Raw genomic sequence first — 14111 nt, 5'->3', positions numbered from 1 at the left:
ATGGAGGAAATGTGCAATGCAGTGATGAAAAACACTGACAAAGAAAGGACTGGCCTCTGGTTCGGATCATCTGTGACAGAAAGTGTGACTGCAATTCAGGTTTTTCACAAATTGAAATTACAATTAAATACCCACACCTCCCCAATCAGCCACAGGAATGGGGTTCAGGGGGACTGTAACACAGGAAAATAATATTAAAAATCATTGATTGCCATCTTGATCCAAGTAACTTTCTACACCAATTTTTTTTCCTATTTATTTCACCTGAAATAATCTTTCTCCCTAAGCTTTACAAGTTTGCTTCTCCTCAGCCAAAGCATTTATCCTACCACGAGAACTGCATCTCCAACACAACAGCAAAGAGGCAAAAATTCTCCCTCCCTGAGTCTTCTGCTGACCTGAACTGTGGAAACTGCCTGGAGCTTTCCTCGAGGCCACAGATATAGGGAGAGTTCACAGATCTCATAAATTCTGTACTCAGGGTGTGATTCAAGGAGAGGTTCACAGCTCTGCTCCCTGGGGGCCAGGCTGCTTTATCTGAGGCACCACAGTTTAATGCTCTCACTGTGTGCTGTGATGTTGGGCAAAAACACACAGATAAAACAGATTAAAAACTCTGTTTTTCCTTTCCCTCCCTGCTCCACATCTCAAAACTATTAAACACTGCTTGACCTCCACCACAGCTTGTAAGAGAACCCGTGAACCCTCATTATCTCATAACTACCTGCTTTGCCCCCTGTGTTCTGCCTTGGAGCATCAATTGTGCCACCGTGGGAGAGAGGTCACAGCATCCACCCACAGGAAAAGGCACAGACCTCGCACAGGGACTTGGGGCAGGGCAGCAGCACCAGCACCGGGGGCAAGGCAGCTCCAGAGCACCCCGGAGCATCCCGGGTACCGGAGGTTGCACTGAGGATTTTCCCCTCCTGCATCACAGCCCGTTCCAGTAATTTGGTAACTGGGAGGGGATCTTTGCTCGGGGCAGTCCCCACTAAACCCTGGGCTGGATTCTGTGCTGCTGAAGGGTTTTGCTTTTGAGGTCGCTGCCTCTCAGCCTTTCCGCGGGAAGGAGCCAGCCCACGGCAGCAGGAAATTCCAAATAATTAAATAAATAAATAAATAAACAAACAAATAGACAAATAGGTGTCCGACTCCTCCGTCGCTATCCTGGCTGCTGCGAGGGTCCCAAGAGATGAGCCACCCCTCTACCTTCGAGGCTAAAATCCATTAATTTCGTCCCTGCCAGGGGAGGAAGCGAGGGAAGCGATCGGGATGGGGACCGGGTGCCACCTGCCGGGATGGCCGCGCTGCTTCCCCCGCTCCGAGCCGGCACCGCCGGCTGTCCCTGTCCCCGAGCAGCGACCGCCCCTGGGACCCCTGAGAGCTCCCAGGGAAGGGCTGGGGCTGAGCCAGGGCAGGGCCAGGCTGGATTTTGGGAAAGAAGAACCTTTGAGAAAGGTTCTTCCCCCAGAGGGTGCTGGCACTGCCCAGGTTCCCCAGGGATGGGCACAGCCTGAGGCTGCCAGAGCTCCAGGAGGGCTTGGACAGCGCTCCAGGGATGCCCAGGGTGGGATTTTGGGGATCAGGAGCTGGGATGAAACGGGCTCATTATTGCGTACCCCACCGCTGGGAAGGGAGCGAACCCAGCGTGTGGGGTTTGTGCCCGGCAGCTCCCGGCTCAGCGATGGTCTCAGCACACACAGCCCCTGCTGGGGGCAGCCGGGTCTCGGGATCCCGATGGAAATATAGCACGATCCCACACAAATTGATGTATTTGACTCGCAAATTACATTATCTCTGCCCTCACTAGAACATGCAAGTCATAGCCTCGCTGTTATGGCAGGGGGGGATCCCTGAGCATCCAGCTGCACACCTGGGGCACCCGGGCTATGCTGAGGAACACCCGGACCCTCTGAGCCCGCTCCGAGGGGACACGGGGAGCCCTGTGACCGGCCGGGCGATCCCAGCACCGCCATCCCCTCACAACCGCCGGCGGATGCGGGGAGGGTGCTTACGGTCCCGTGAGAACTACAACTCCCAATATACACCGCGACAGCAACGAGCCCCCATTTCCGCCACTTCCCTGAGCCGCGCCGCGCTTCACGCTGGGATTTGTAGTTCTAAGAGAATACCCAGTTTATGGCACCACTGGTGAGGAGAACTCGCCTCCCCATGATGCAGCGCGGCGCGGTGACACCATCAGCGCGGGCCGGCGCGGAGGCCGCGGGCCATGTCGGAGAGCGGCGGCGGGGCCGCGGCGGGCGCGGGCGGCGGCGCGGGGGCCGCGGGGCCCGGCCCCACCGACCCCGGCTCGCTGCCGCCCGGGGACCCGCAGCTCATCGCCATCATCGTGGAGCAGCTCAAGAGCCGCGGCCTCTTCGACGGCTTCCGCCGCGACTGCCTGGCCGACGTGGACACCAAGGTACCGGGGCCGGGCAGCGAGCCCAGGCCCTGCCGCTCCCGCCGCGCTGGGGCCGCTCCCGGGGGATCCCCGCGGCCGCATCCACACCCCGGGCACAGAACGGGCAGAGAATAGCCTCAGCCTTTCAACTCAGCCCAGGCTTACCTGGGAAAACGCCTTCCCATAGGAGCAGTGCTGCTCCCAACCTGTATTTCTGGAATTCCCATATTCTCAAACGTCCCTATAGTCTCAAAGCGAACCTTTAACCTTTGATTCTTGAGTAGATCACCCCAGACTGTTTGACATTAATTTTTTCTCAGCCATAGCAAACTCCTCATCATTTGTTGCCAGTGTTGAATTGGGTTATCAGTGTAAAGTTGGATTGTTCTCAGTGACTGTCAAAATTCAACGTTTTTTGTTGAATTTTGCTTTCCCAAAGCTTTTACATTTCCAGCAGGAGCCCTGTCCTGGGATCTGCTGTCCTCACCCAGAGCAGACACATCAAACTCTGAAATATCCCTGTTTCCCTCTTGTCCTTCCCTTGCATCCAGGATGTAGATGGTCCTGAGCATTTATATGGATTTATTAAGTTCCTGTTCACTGGAATTACATTTCCTCTGACAAAACTCAAATAACTATAATAATCTTTAAAATTACAATTTTGTATTTTTATTCTTCTCTGCTAGTGCCACAGAAGCAAATAACTCAAGTTTTTGTTTAGTGGCAGCATTGCTCAGCCAGTTTCCTAGGAATTCGGGGGTGGAGGTTTTCCAGACAACAAGAACTCTGCTTAAACAACCTCTGTCTGCACAGTTTGCATTGCACTACAATTTCAGCCCCAATCTACCCAGCTGCTTGAATTATTCCAACACTGAGAGTTCTGTGCAATTTCCAGTTGTGTTCTCAGGGAAAACAGGATTATCTTTGTTCAGGGAGTGAAAGGAGGGACACACAGACAGCAGGGCAGTCTGTGTGTGACAATAGCTGCACTGTGCAGGGCTCTGGCAGGGGGTTGTTGGGAGCTATTTGAGCTGTTGAATTTGGTTTATTTTTATTTTTTTTAGCCAGCCTATCAGAACCTGAGGCAGAAAGTTGACAACTTTGTCTCGACCCACCTGGACAAGCAGGAATGGAACCCAGCCATGAACAAGAACCAGCTGCGGAACGGGCTGAGGCAGAGTGTGATCCAGTGAGTGAGCAGCACCCTGCACAACAAATGGGATTTATAAACCATAAACCTCCTCAGGCAAGGCAGAGCTGGCAGAATTCAGGTTTTCACAGCACTTTATTATCCCCCCTGAGTTTCATTGTGAGAGTCAGTGCAGGCTGAGCTCTCCCCAAAATGCACATTTTTGCTCTGCCTGAAATGGGTGGGTTTGAGTGGGGAAATATTTATATTTGCTATCCAAATTATTGCTGCTGTGCTGAGCTGGATGACCTTGATCTTAACTTGCAGGAAAGAGAAGAGCCCTTAAAGATTCCCTAAAGAAAGACCCTGAGGATGCCAAAGGTTTGTGTGCAGATTCCAGCCCCTGTCCCAGCAATCTCTGCACCAGCTCCTGCCCAGCTCTCTCAGACTCTGCCCTGGGGAGCACCAGGATGGGCAGAGGGCTGGGGCAGCTCTGCTGGGAGGAAAGGCTGGGGGAGCTGGGATTGTTCAGCTGGACAGGAGAAGCTTTGAGGTGACCTCAGTGGGGCCTCACTGAAGGAGCCAACAAGATGGGGAGAGAATTTTACAAGGGTTTGGAGGGATAGGACAAGGTGGAATGGCTTCAACTCAGAGAGCAGGCTTGCAGCAGATATTGGGAATAAATCCTTCCCTGTGAGGGTGGGCAGGCCCTGGCACAGGTGCCCAGAGCAGCTGGGGCTGCCCCTGGATCCCTGGCAGTGCCCAAGGCCAGGCTGGATGGGGCTGGGAGCACCCTGGGACAGTGGAAGGTGTCCCTGCCATGGCAGGGGTGAAATGGGATGAGATTTAAGGTCCCTTCCAACCCAAACCATTCTGTGACTGTGACAGTTCACACTGATTCCCAAGCTGCTGAGGTTTAATCAGGGAGAGGAGGATGAGGTATTGCACAGAATGTTGTGAAGAACAGCCCGAGTGCTGGGCAGCCTGAACAGTCCCTGTCCCTCCTGGAGGGGCAGGGCTGAGCCCTGGGGGTGTCCAGCTGTCTGTCCTGCCCACCCAGGCTCTGGTACCTGCAGGTGGCACGAGGGGCCCTGTCCCTGCCTCCCTCACAGCCTCTCCCAGTGCCATGACCATCTCCATTTCCTGCTCCTTGCAGACATGACCTAACCCTCCCAGACATCTGTGCCCCACCATGCAGGGCCCTGGCACAGCCCCTGCAGTCACCAGGCACTTCAGCTCCTCTGCTGTGTGCTCACTGCCTTGTTTTTACAATTCAAACCCTTTTATAATTCATTCCTCTCTGTCTAGACTGTGACAAGGAGCAAGTGACAGTCCTGTTCTGAGGGGCCAGGGCTCTTCTCTCTCCACTCAGCCAAAAAAAAAGCCTTTGCTCTCACCTGCCCTGCTCCTCAGAATAGCTTATTTCTCTCCTTGGGCCAAAATGTGTTTGTTTGCTTTCATGTTGACCTGGTTTCCACGGGAGCTCTGTTAAAAGTGGCTCTTGGCCAAGGTGTCATTTAAGTACCTGGGAGAGCAGATGTGAGTTGTTAATTCTGTAGGGAGCAGGGAGAGAAATAGGTGAGTGAAACAAGTCCCTGTTAAGGATCTCCTGAGTAGGCTGCAGTTCTCACCATGTTAATGCTAATTGCAGTTGACAGGAGGGCTCTGGAGAGTTTCTGGAGGAGATTGGGGAGAAGTTTTTCAGAGGAGCTGAATGACTTCTTTGTCTTTGTTCAAGGTCAGGAATGCTGGAAGCTGGAGTGGACAGAATTATTTCTCAGGTGGTGGATCCAAAACTAAACCACATCTTCAGGCCTCAGATAGAGAGGGCGATTCATGAATTTTTGGCTGCACAAAAGAAAGAGGAAAATGTGCCAGCTCCTCCTCCAGAGCCTGAGAATAAAGATCCTCCTGCTCCATCTCAGGATGCCTCCTAAAGGTCTGGTATCTGTGCACTTTCCTTGTGCCTCATCTCTGTATTTGTGCAGTGCAAGATAGAGCAGGGCTTGGCAGGGGGGACACTTTGATCAGCAGCCTGTTGTCATTGTCACACAGCCTCTGCCACTCCAGTGCCTCTAAAAATAGCTGGGGCTAAGACATAAGGGTGATGTAAATCAGCTATCAAGGAACACTGTGCACTCTGCCAGAGCTGGGCTTGGATCAGCCCAAAAGGCCTGTTATTCAAAAAAAAGAAAAAGCATATCCTGCAGCAGGGAAGTGGCTGGACTGCCTTCAAAACTGTATCAAATGGATAAAAAATATATATCATGTACTGAAACACAGGGGGAATAGAGTGGTGACAAGTTATTGTGGCTTAGCATTGAAAGTTTTGGGTATCTCTGCTTCAGAACAAACACTGGAGTGTTGAATTGTCACTGACCAAAATAGTCCTGCTGGAGTAAGGGCAGCATCTCTGGGAGTGAAAAACTGTTCACTCAAAAACTGATTTAAATAGAACAACCTGACTCTTCCAGCTGCAAGGACTGAGAGTGCCTTTGTGGCAAACAGGTTCATTCTGGCTTTTGTGATTAAAATAACTCCAGGGGCTCAGGGGGCCATAAGTGCTCCTCTGTCTTAGCACAAGGTGTGCCTATCTTTGCTAAGGTTGCAGAGGTTGATTTGGATATTGAGGAACCACTGCCTGGGTGGGAAATTCCAATCTGCAGCTTTGCTGGGGGACTTAAAACCATGCTGCATGAAAAGAAGTTAATTATCAGTTGTTCCATCTGCCAGGGCTTTCTGAGAGCAAAAATGCTCCATAAAACCTACAGCTGATTTATTTAGGAGGAATAAGAACCTACAGTGGCTGTTCTAATGCTTGGAATTAGCAGAGCAACCAGCATGGGGTTTTAAGTGGCTGTAGTAGCACCTTGAGTTATTTGCAGCTTTAATACCTTGAATTTTTGCATTTGTCTGGTTCAATTAGTTTAAAAGTCCATTATAACCCACAGTTAATAATATATCCTAATCCATCCTAATGCACTGCCTTGTGAAGGTGCTTTTACATCCTCTAAAATATATTTTTTTTTTTTCCCTTGCAGGGAGATCCTGCTGCAGTTGCAACATGCCCTGTTAGTCTGGCAATGGATTCCTTGTTCCCTTTGGTGCAGGGTTGCTGTCTGCCAAAGATGATTAACCTTTATTAGGCCTGTGGGAAATGGGCACTGAAATGGGGAAATTCAGGTGCACCTGGAGTTGTGCCTGTGGAGGGACAGCCCGAGTGTGGAGAGGTTTTTGCTGTGAGCTGCAGCATGTATTTATTAGTCATACCTTTGGGCAAGGGGGTGGGAAGGGAAAAGGGAGCTGTCTGCAGTCTGGAGGGAGTGGGGAAGAGGTGCTGCAAGGAGCACAAAGAAAAGGAGGAGGGTTTGGGGGTGGGATGTTTTTTGGGGACCAAGTAGAGCTGTCAGATTTGCTTTGATAGAAGCCTTGTGTGCCTCTGCAGGGTTACAGGGAGCAGCAGGTGCCAGCACAGGTGGAACTCACTGCACTGCCTGCTTTGGGAAAGGAATTTCCTGTTCAAAACTGGAGCTGAAGCTTCAGGGTTCATTATCCAGATCAGTTCTGTTGGGCACAGGAGCACATTTACAGTAGCTGATGTCACTCCTGTTTCCCAGGGAACTCTGGGGAGCAAAGGGCACACCAGAGTAGGGGATCAGGTGGAAATTTGTCTTTTTCTGCTTGGAAGACTTTTCTTTCTCAGGTGCCTGGTGGAAACTGTCCTATGCTTTCAGCTTGAATGCATGCAGTGTCCTCTGGATGACAGTCAAATGGAGAATGTGATAACCTGTTCTGCCAGCAAATGTCCACACCTTTTTGCAATAAAACACCTCAAAAAGCATCTCTGAGGCTTGGCTTCTTCAGCAGTTTTTTAAGGAGAAACTATTTAAAGAAATCCAGGAGTCCTGATGGCTGGAACCCTGAGGAAAGTGTGACCTTACACATTTTAGGGGTTAATCTAGGTTTAACAACCTGGGCTTGTTAAAAAATATGGGTGTAGCATCCTTTCCACAGAAGATGTCCCAAAAAATGTAAAATATCGTGAGGATTGTGTGAGTAATGGGTTCTCTCGTGGATGTTGGTTTGGGGGTTTAAGACTGCTCCAAATGTGTAATAAATGCTTTCCCTTAGGGGCTTAAGGGCAGCTCTTGACAGAAAAGAACCTTTTACCTCCTGGTAGGGTTCTCAAGCACTTCTTTGGAACTGAAACATTTAATCAGGGGAAAAAATTGTTCCAGAGTTTAGAAAGAGCAATGAAAAGGATTCTGGCTGTGCTTAGGCACATTCTGGATGACAGTAGCAGCAGTCAGGGAGCAGGACAGGAGCTCAGGGGTTTTTTTGTAGCAAGTCAAGCTGGATTTACTGCAGTGAGCAGGGAACCTGAACATTTCCTACCTGGCAGCTGCTTTATGAGATAAGTGAAGGAGAACAGACTCAGGGTAGTTTTTAAAAGGCTTTTCCATTGTTCTGTCTGTGTTAACCCTGAGCTCTGCCACTGCTGTGCCTTTGGTGGGGCCCAGCCTGAGCACAGCTCCTGTGGCTCTGGGAACCTTCAGATGACAACAGAAACACCTGAAGAGTTGGGGCAGCCACTTTGGGATCACAGGCTTTAATGTTGGGGTTCTCAAGTCCTTGCTTTGCATCAGAGCCTTGGAAGCAGCCCTGACACAATGGGACAGTGACAAAAGCCACCAAGTCCTTCTGATGAAGGCCTTTGATGAAATCCTGCCAGTCACACAGCCAGAATTGGGATTCCAGCCTTAAAACCTCAGTGATGAAAGAGAAATCTCCACAGCAGAAGAGAAGAACAAAGCTGTACCCAGTGCAGAAGTGGAATTGTCCCTGCAGGAGGATGTTGGACTAAAGCTGGGGAATGAGGCAGGTTTTGCTGTGCTGGGTGTGTTAAACACAGCCTGAGGAGTTTGGGGAGGCATTCAAGGAATCAGAAGCTGACATTGAACTGATTTGTTTGCACAAGCATCACTGCAGAACATTCCTTATTTTCCCTCTCTGCCCTTCTTCCATCAAACCCTGCAGCCATACAGCAGCTCTGACCTCTCTATGTCCCAAATGCTGTCCTGTTAGAAAACCTCAACAGCAGAATTCCATTGCCTTTCCCCCATTATTCCATGTAATGCAAATCACACAAAGCAATCCATTTTTACAAACATATTTCAGCCCAAGATAAACTTAATTCCAAGTACTGAACAAGAGTTAAATGATGAATAATGTGTTTATAACATATTTTTAAAGTAAAACTGATTCTTCCTTTAAACTAATAAGCATTTTCTGGTTATTTTTTAACTTCTTATGCAAATGTTACATAAAATAAAGGGATGATTCCTGAGGCATTTGCTATGTAACTGTTCTGCCATAACTCCAGAGATGCTTTTCAGTGAAACCTGGAGCAGGTTAGCCACAGAGCCAGGCAGAACCCACAGCTGCTGATCCCCTTATCAAGGTCACAGTTCCACCTGAGGGGATTCTGGACTGCTCAAACAAAGACAGTTTTTGAGTGGGTCACACACTCAAGCAGACTCCACCAGAAGGAGCAGAACCAAACTGCCATCACCTGTGTCACCTTTAAGGTCCCTTCCAGCCCAAGCCATTCTGAAATTCCAAATTTAAATATTTGCCCAGCTCTGGGTTCAAATTCACAGAGAACTGGGGCGCTTTAACTCTTTCACAGATATTCTGTGGTTTATACTGCAGTGAAAAAGAATTTTAGCAGTTTCCCTGAAGAGAGCTGGGTTTGGCACTGGGGTCTCTCACATCCCCAGGCAGGAATTGCTGCTCCTTCCCTCCCTTCCCAACGCAGCTGTTCGGAATTCGGCCGGAAGAGGGAGATCGGCTCTCGCTTCATTGCTCAGTTCCTCCCTGCAAATCCCGAGCAGAGCCAGTATTCTCTCGCTGCCTCCTGAGTGAATCAGCCCAGAAAGGTGTGGACACAGCTTTGTTCCCAAAGTGTTTCCATGAGCTCTGGCTGTGCCTGGCCAGTGCAAATCACACAGCAAACACTGACAATTCTCAAGAGGTTTAGCAATAGGAACAAATACCAGGATTAGGGGAGAGAAGTGAACAGCCCCAGTGATCAGGGACAAAATCCCAGCTTTAGGATGTGAAGCTGTAAATCCTGGCCTACCCAAATCTGCATTTCACAGGTGTGAACAAGGCTGAGGCCCCAGCTGGTTGTGCCATGAGATTGTATCAGAACCATTGGTGCAGTTCCTGCATTTTTGTGATTCAGGTGCTGAGCCCACAACAGAGCAGAGCTGTGGGCTCAGCCTCAGGAACATGACTGGGCAGTGACCAGCCCAGTCTAGACACCATCCTAGCCCTGCTCAGAGAAATGTGCTACCTCAGCCATCAGCCTGGCAGCTGCTCCTGCAATCCCCTGCAGCACTAGGACAAACCAAAATGCAAAATGCAACAAGTCCAGCCCACCTGAACAGGCTGAAGGACCTCCTGTGTCACCAATTCCATCTCCCTGACTCACAGAATTCACTGCTTTTTGCACTGTCTTTAAAACAGATCCCTGCTCACACAAGGAAAAAAAAGGGGGAAAAAATCCCAAAAGCACTTCAGGTGTTGGCCCTCCAAAGAATTCACATGAGAACAGATGGCTGCAGCTTGCTGCATTGGGGCCTTTGGGAATTCCAAGCAATCGTATACATTAAATATACCCATTCTGGAAGGGATTTCTGACAGAAATAGAAAACCATTGCCATGAGTTTCACATTTCAGCCCTGCAAAAGGGAGATGAAACCACCACAGTTCAGAGAACACTCACAAAATTTACATTTTCTACAAGGGGGCAGCACAAGCGCAGCAAAAAAAGAAAACTTGATGGGAACTCTTCCCCCAGAGCCGTCCCTGTGAGACACCAGGACATCAAACACACCCCTCTCTGCCAGCATTTAGTCCTCCCTCCAGGCAGTTCTGCCCAACTTCGGCCATCCCAGTAAAACCAGAACTGCTCAGACCAAGAAAAGCCTCAGGGATCACCAACACCAGCTCTGGGCTGCTCTGCACCAGCCTGCGCTCCACACCTTCACCCCTGCCTTCTCCAACCATGCTAGGCACACAACACCTGGCAAAAAACCCATCACTAACACAAATCTTATCAAGAAACCCCAAATAAAATCCAGTTGAGCCTTACCTTGCTCTGGAGAGCTCTGTGCTCCTCTCTGCTGGGCTCTGGCACACTCTGTGCCCACCCTGGGCTCAGGGGAGCAGTTCATCTCATCTCATCTCACCCTAGAAACACCTGAGCCACTGCCTTGCCTCCCATCCCAGCCCCAATCAACTCCCAGGGGAAATAAAAAGCTGCTTCACCTGCAAAAAGGGATGGCTGATTATCTCTGACCCTGCCAGAACCTCTGCTTCCTACAGGAGACCCTGAACACAGCCAGGACCTCATGCAAAAACCAACCTGAACACAGCCCGAATTTCATGTAAAAACCCACCTGGACACAGCCAGAATTGTCACTGTTAGGTCAGATGTGACATATAGATGTGATTAGGGTCTAAGAAGAAAGAAGTTTTTTATTCTGCATGTTCTCTAGCTTATATACTTTTAACAAAGTGTGATCTTAAGTCATTAATTACATTACAATAACTTATATTCATTGGTGAAAAGCAATTAGCATCAATACAATTGGCAAAAGTTTTACAGAAATTTAATGAGGCATGTATACACATTTACTTATGAATGTAGTCTAGCTTACAAATATTTTCATGTATCTTTTCTAATCTGTTTCTGTGCTGATGGCCTTGTCTTCTTCCTTACTATAAATACACTCAAAAATCACCAATTGTTATTTCTTCTATTAACTCAGCTTTGCTTGCAAGCCAGCTGTCAAACCCCTCCGTAGAGAATCTTGTGCAAAAACCCACCTGAACACAGCCAGGATCTCACGTGAAAACCTATCTGGATCTAGCCAGGATCTTGTGCAAAAACCCACCTGAACACAGCCAAAATCTCTTGCAAAAACCCACCTGAACACAGCCAGGATCTCATGTAAAAACCCACCTGAACACAGCCAGGATCTCATGTAAAAACCCACCTGGACACAGCCAGGATCTCACGTAAAAACCAACCTGAACACAGCCAGAATTTCATGTAAAAATCCACCTGGACACAGCCAAAATCTCTTCCAAAAAACTACCTGGACACAGCCAGGATCTCACGTAAAAACCAACCTGAACACAGCCAGAATTTCATGTAAAAGTCCACCTGGACACAGCCAAAATCTCTTCCAAAAAACTACCTGGACACAGCCAGGATCTCGTGCAAAAACCCACCTGGACATAGCCAGGATCTTGTGCAAAAAAACATCTTTCCCAAAACGCTTTGGAAAAGTGGGATTTGGGACCGACCGGCCCCACAGGTGACACCTGACATTTCCCCCAAGCTGACACTGCTCCCAGAACATCCCACCCTGCTCCCAGAACATCCCACCCGCTCCCTCCAGGGATGTCACAGACATTCGAGGGCTGGGGGTGTCCAGCAGCCACCCCCGGTGGGTTCTTTTGGGGACAAATCCCCATTTTCACCCAGCGCCGGTACCGGGAGGGCAGCGGGGCGGGTACCGGGATGCGGCTCCATCGCTGCCGGCTGACAGGAGCCCTCCCAGCCCCCGAGGGGCTGCAGGGCAGGGCAGGGGTTGCTGTGACAACAGCACGGCCCATCCGAGCCCCCCTTGTCCCCCAGCCCCAGCCGCCACTGCCGACGTGCGGGGCTGCAGCAGCGCCCGGCTCTGCAGGGACAGCGAGACAGGAGGGAAGGAGTTGTGGCAGAAAACACGACCCCAGGCAGGATTTGAGAGATGAGACTGCTGAGTTTTGGGGGGGTTTTTGAGACAGGAAATCAGGGTTTTTAGATCAAGCCCAAATTCCGTCCCTGAGCAATGCAGTTTTGTTGTTTGGTGTCGCTGTCGTTGTGGGGCTGAAATGGGGTTGGTGACCCCAAAACACAGCTCACCCACGGGCTGCAGGGCTCTCTGGGCAGGATGTAAAATGTTTATGTGGTTATGAGACTCACTGGATCTCAAAAGAAGTTGTCTGTGCTGTAGGAAAACAGACTCCTTCCCACAAAGGAAACAAATTGAAGTTTGGTGAAGTTTGGTGGGTAAACTTCACCTGTCAATTAAGCCATTTGTCACAGTTTTTGCATCAAGGCAGGGTTTGCTCTCAGGATTTCATGGGTGTGCACATCCTTCCCAAAGAGGGAGCTGCCTGAAGTGAGTTACAGTGGGAATTTGGGCAGGAAAACCAAGGAAGCAGCTGAAGGAAGTTCTGCCACGTGTGCAGGAACCATCTTGATGGCAGGGGACCCTTAGGGACAGGGGCTGGCAGGTCTGCACCACCACAGCCCTGGAAGCCTCTATGGAAAAGTATAAAGAGGCAATTGATTGTTTGGACAATGCTGCAGACAGGAGAAATTCAGGGATGCAGCCATTTGGGTGTGGTTTAGATTAAATATTAGGTTCCTTTGCAGTTTGTCCATCCCCACTGAACACACACGTGAGAGAAGTGCCCTCTATCCCACAGGCAGGGAAACCTTCCCTACCAAAGAAAACATCTTCCAAATCTTCCATACTAAAGAAATGTGGTCCTGGGGGATTTCCTGAGCAAGATTATTCCATTTCTAAGGACATTTCTGCTTTGATTTTCAGTCATCTCACCATGAGAAGCGTTTGTGGGATGATTTGCTGCCCTGACCACTGCTCCTGCCAGATCAGATCGAGAGATTCCATCTGTCCTTCTCAAGCTCAGCTCCTTCTGCCATTGCCTAAAAGAAAAACCTCTCCCAGCAGCAGAGTTTCACTCTGGAGGCTTCAGGATCTCTGAGAAACAGTAGGAGAGATGACAGAGCTGCCTTTGAATCGAGCTGTGATGAATAATTTGTAATTTTGGTAGATGTAATATGTATGACATCCCTTACCTCTGTGAGAGCTTTTTGACTTCTCTGCAGAGAGTGAAATCAAAGGGAAAGTGAAGAAACGGAGCTGAAGGCAGAGCTCAGGCACCAGCCTGCAGGACACAGAGGCACTGGGAGTTACTGGGAGTGATCCATGCAGAATATTCCAGCCAAACCAGCAGCTCAGAATTCTGCAGGCACCAACTGAGGGCAGTTGCAATGTGAGAGCCCATCCAAGGGAAATAAAGGCATGGAAATAATGTTCTTGGGGACTGGAAAAAGGCTCCAAAAGAAACGAGTTTATGAGATACTGGCTCATAATAGGAATTAAATTGACCTCACTGAAAAGCAGCTGATGCACAGCAAAGAATTGGTCGAAATCTTTATGGCTTTAATCAGAAATTTTAAAAAACTGGAGAGTCTTTAGAGATTTTCAGCAGAGGGCAGAGAGTCTGACTGGGCACAGATACTCTAAACAAGGATCTTCAGGATAGGGTTTGATGAGTATGAGGAGGAAGAGAGAGACAATGAGATTTAAACTGCAAATTCAGCAATAGCACTGTTGGTTCAGGGTGGATTCTTGGGGTGTCCTGTTCTTGCGAGTTCCTTCTAACTCAGGATATTCCACTGTGACTCTAAGATTCCCTCTGCTCACATCC

The 14111-nt window shown here is 49.5% G+C and overlaps 1 protein-coding gene across 1 annotated transcript; it reads left to right on the top strand.

Annotated features, from left to right (window-relative positions):
• The first annotated feature begins 2191 nt into the window (after window positions 1–2191).
• BOD1 (biorientation of chromosomes in cell division 1) lies at window positions 2192–7371 on the top strand. The gene is made up of 4 exons (XM_074552019.1): window positions 2192–2422; window positions 3466–3590; window positions 5269–5469; window positions 6572–7371. The coding sequence occupies exons 1-3, from the start codon at window positions 2231–2233 to the stop codon at window positions 5465–5467; spliced, it is 516 nt and encodes a 171-aa protein (XP_074408120.1). The 5' UTR covers window positions 2192–2230; the 3' UTR covers window positions 5468–5469; window positions 6572–7371.
• The last annotated feature ends 6740 nt before the right edge of the window (window positions 7372–14111 follow it).

Source organism: Zonotrichia albicollis, chromosome 15 (genome assembly GCF_047830755.1).
Source record: "Zonotrichia albicollis isolate bZonAlb1 chromosome 15, bZonAlb1.hap1, whole genome shotgun sequence".
Lineage (NCBI taxonomy): Eukaryota > Metazoa > Chordata > Aves > Passeriformes > Passerellidae > Zonotrichia > Zonotrichia albicollis.
Note: the sequence above shows the minus strand (reverse complement) of the source record. Positions and strands in the feature narration are given on the sequence as shown.

Excerpts from the sequence above, each read along its gene's own strand:
- BOD1 (XM_074552019.1), top strand. The coding sequence starts at position 2,231 with ATGTCGGAGAGCGGCGGCGGGGCCGCGGCGGGCGCGGGCGGCGGCGCG. Across the intron at positions 2,423-3,465 it reads TGGCCGACGTGGACACCAAG|CCAGCCTATCAGAACCTGAG; the intron begins GTACCGGGGCCG and ends TATTTTTTTTAG. Across the intron at positions 3,591-5,268 it reads CTGAGGCAGAGTGTGATCCA|GTCAGGAATGCTGGAAGCTG; the intron begins GTGAGTGAGCAG and ends TCTTTGTTCAAG.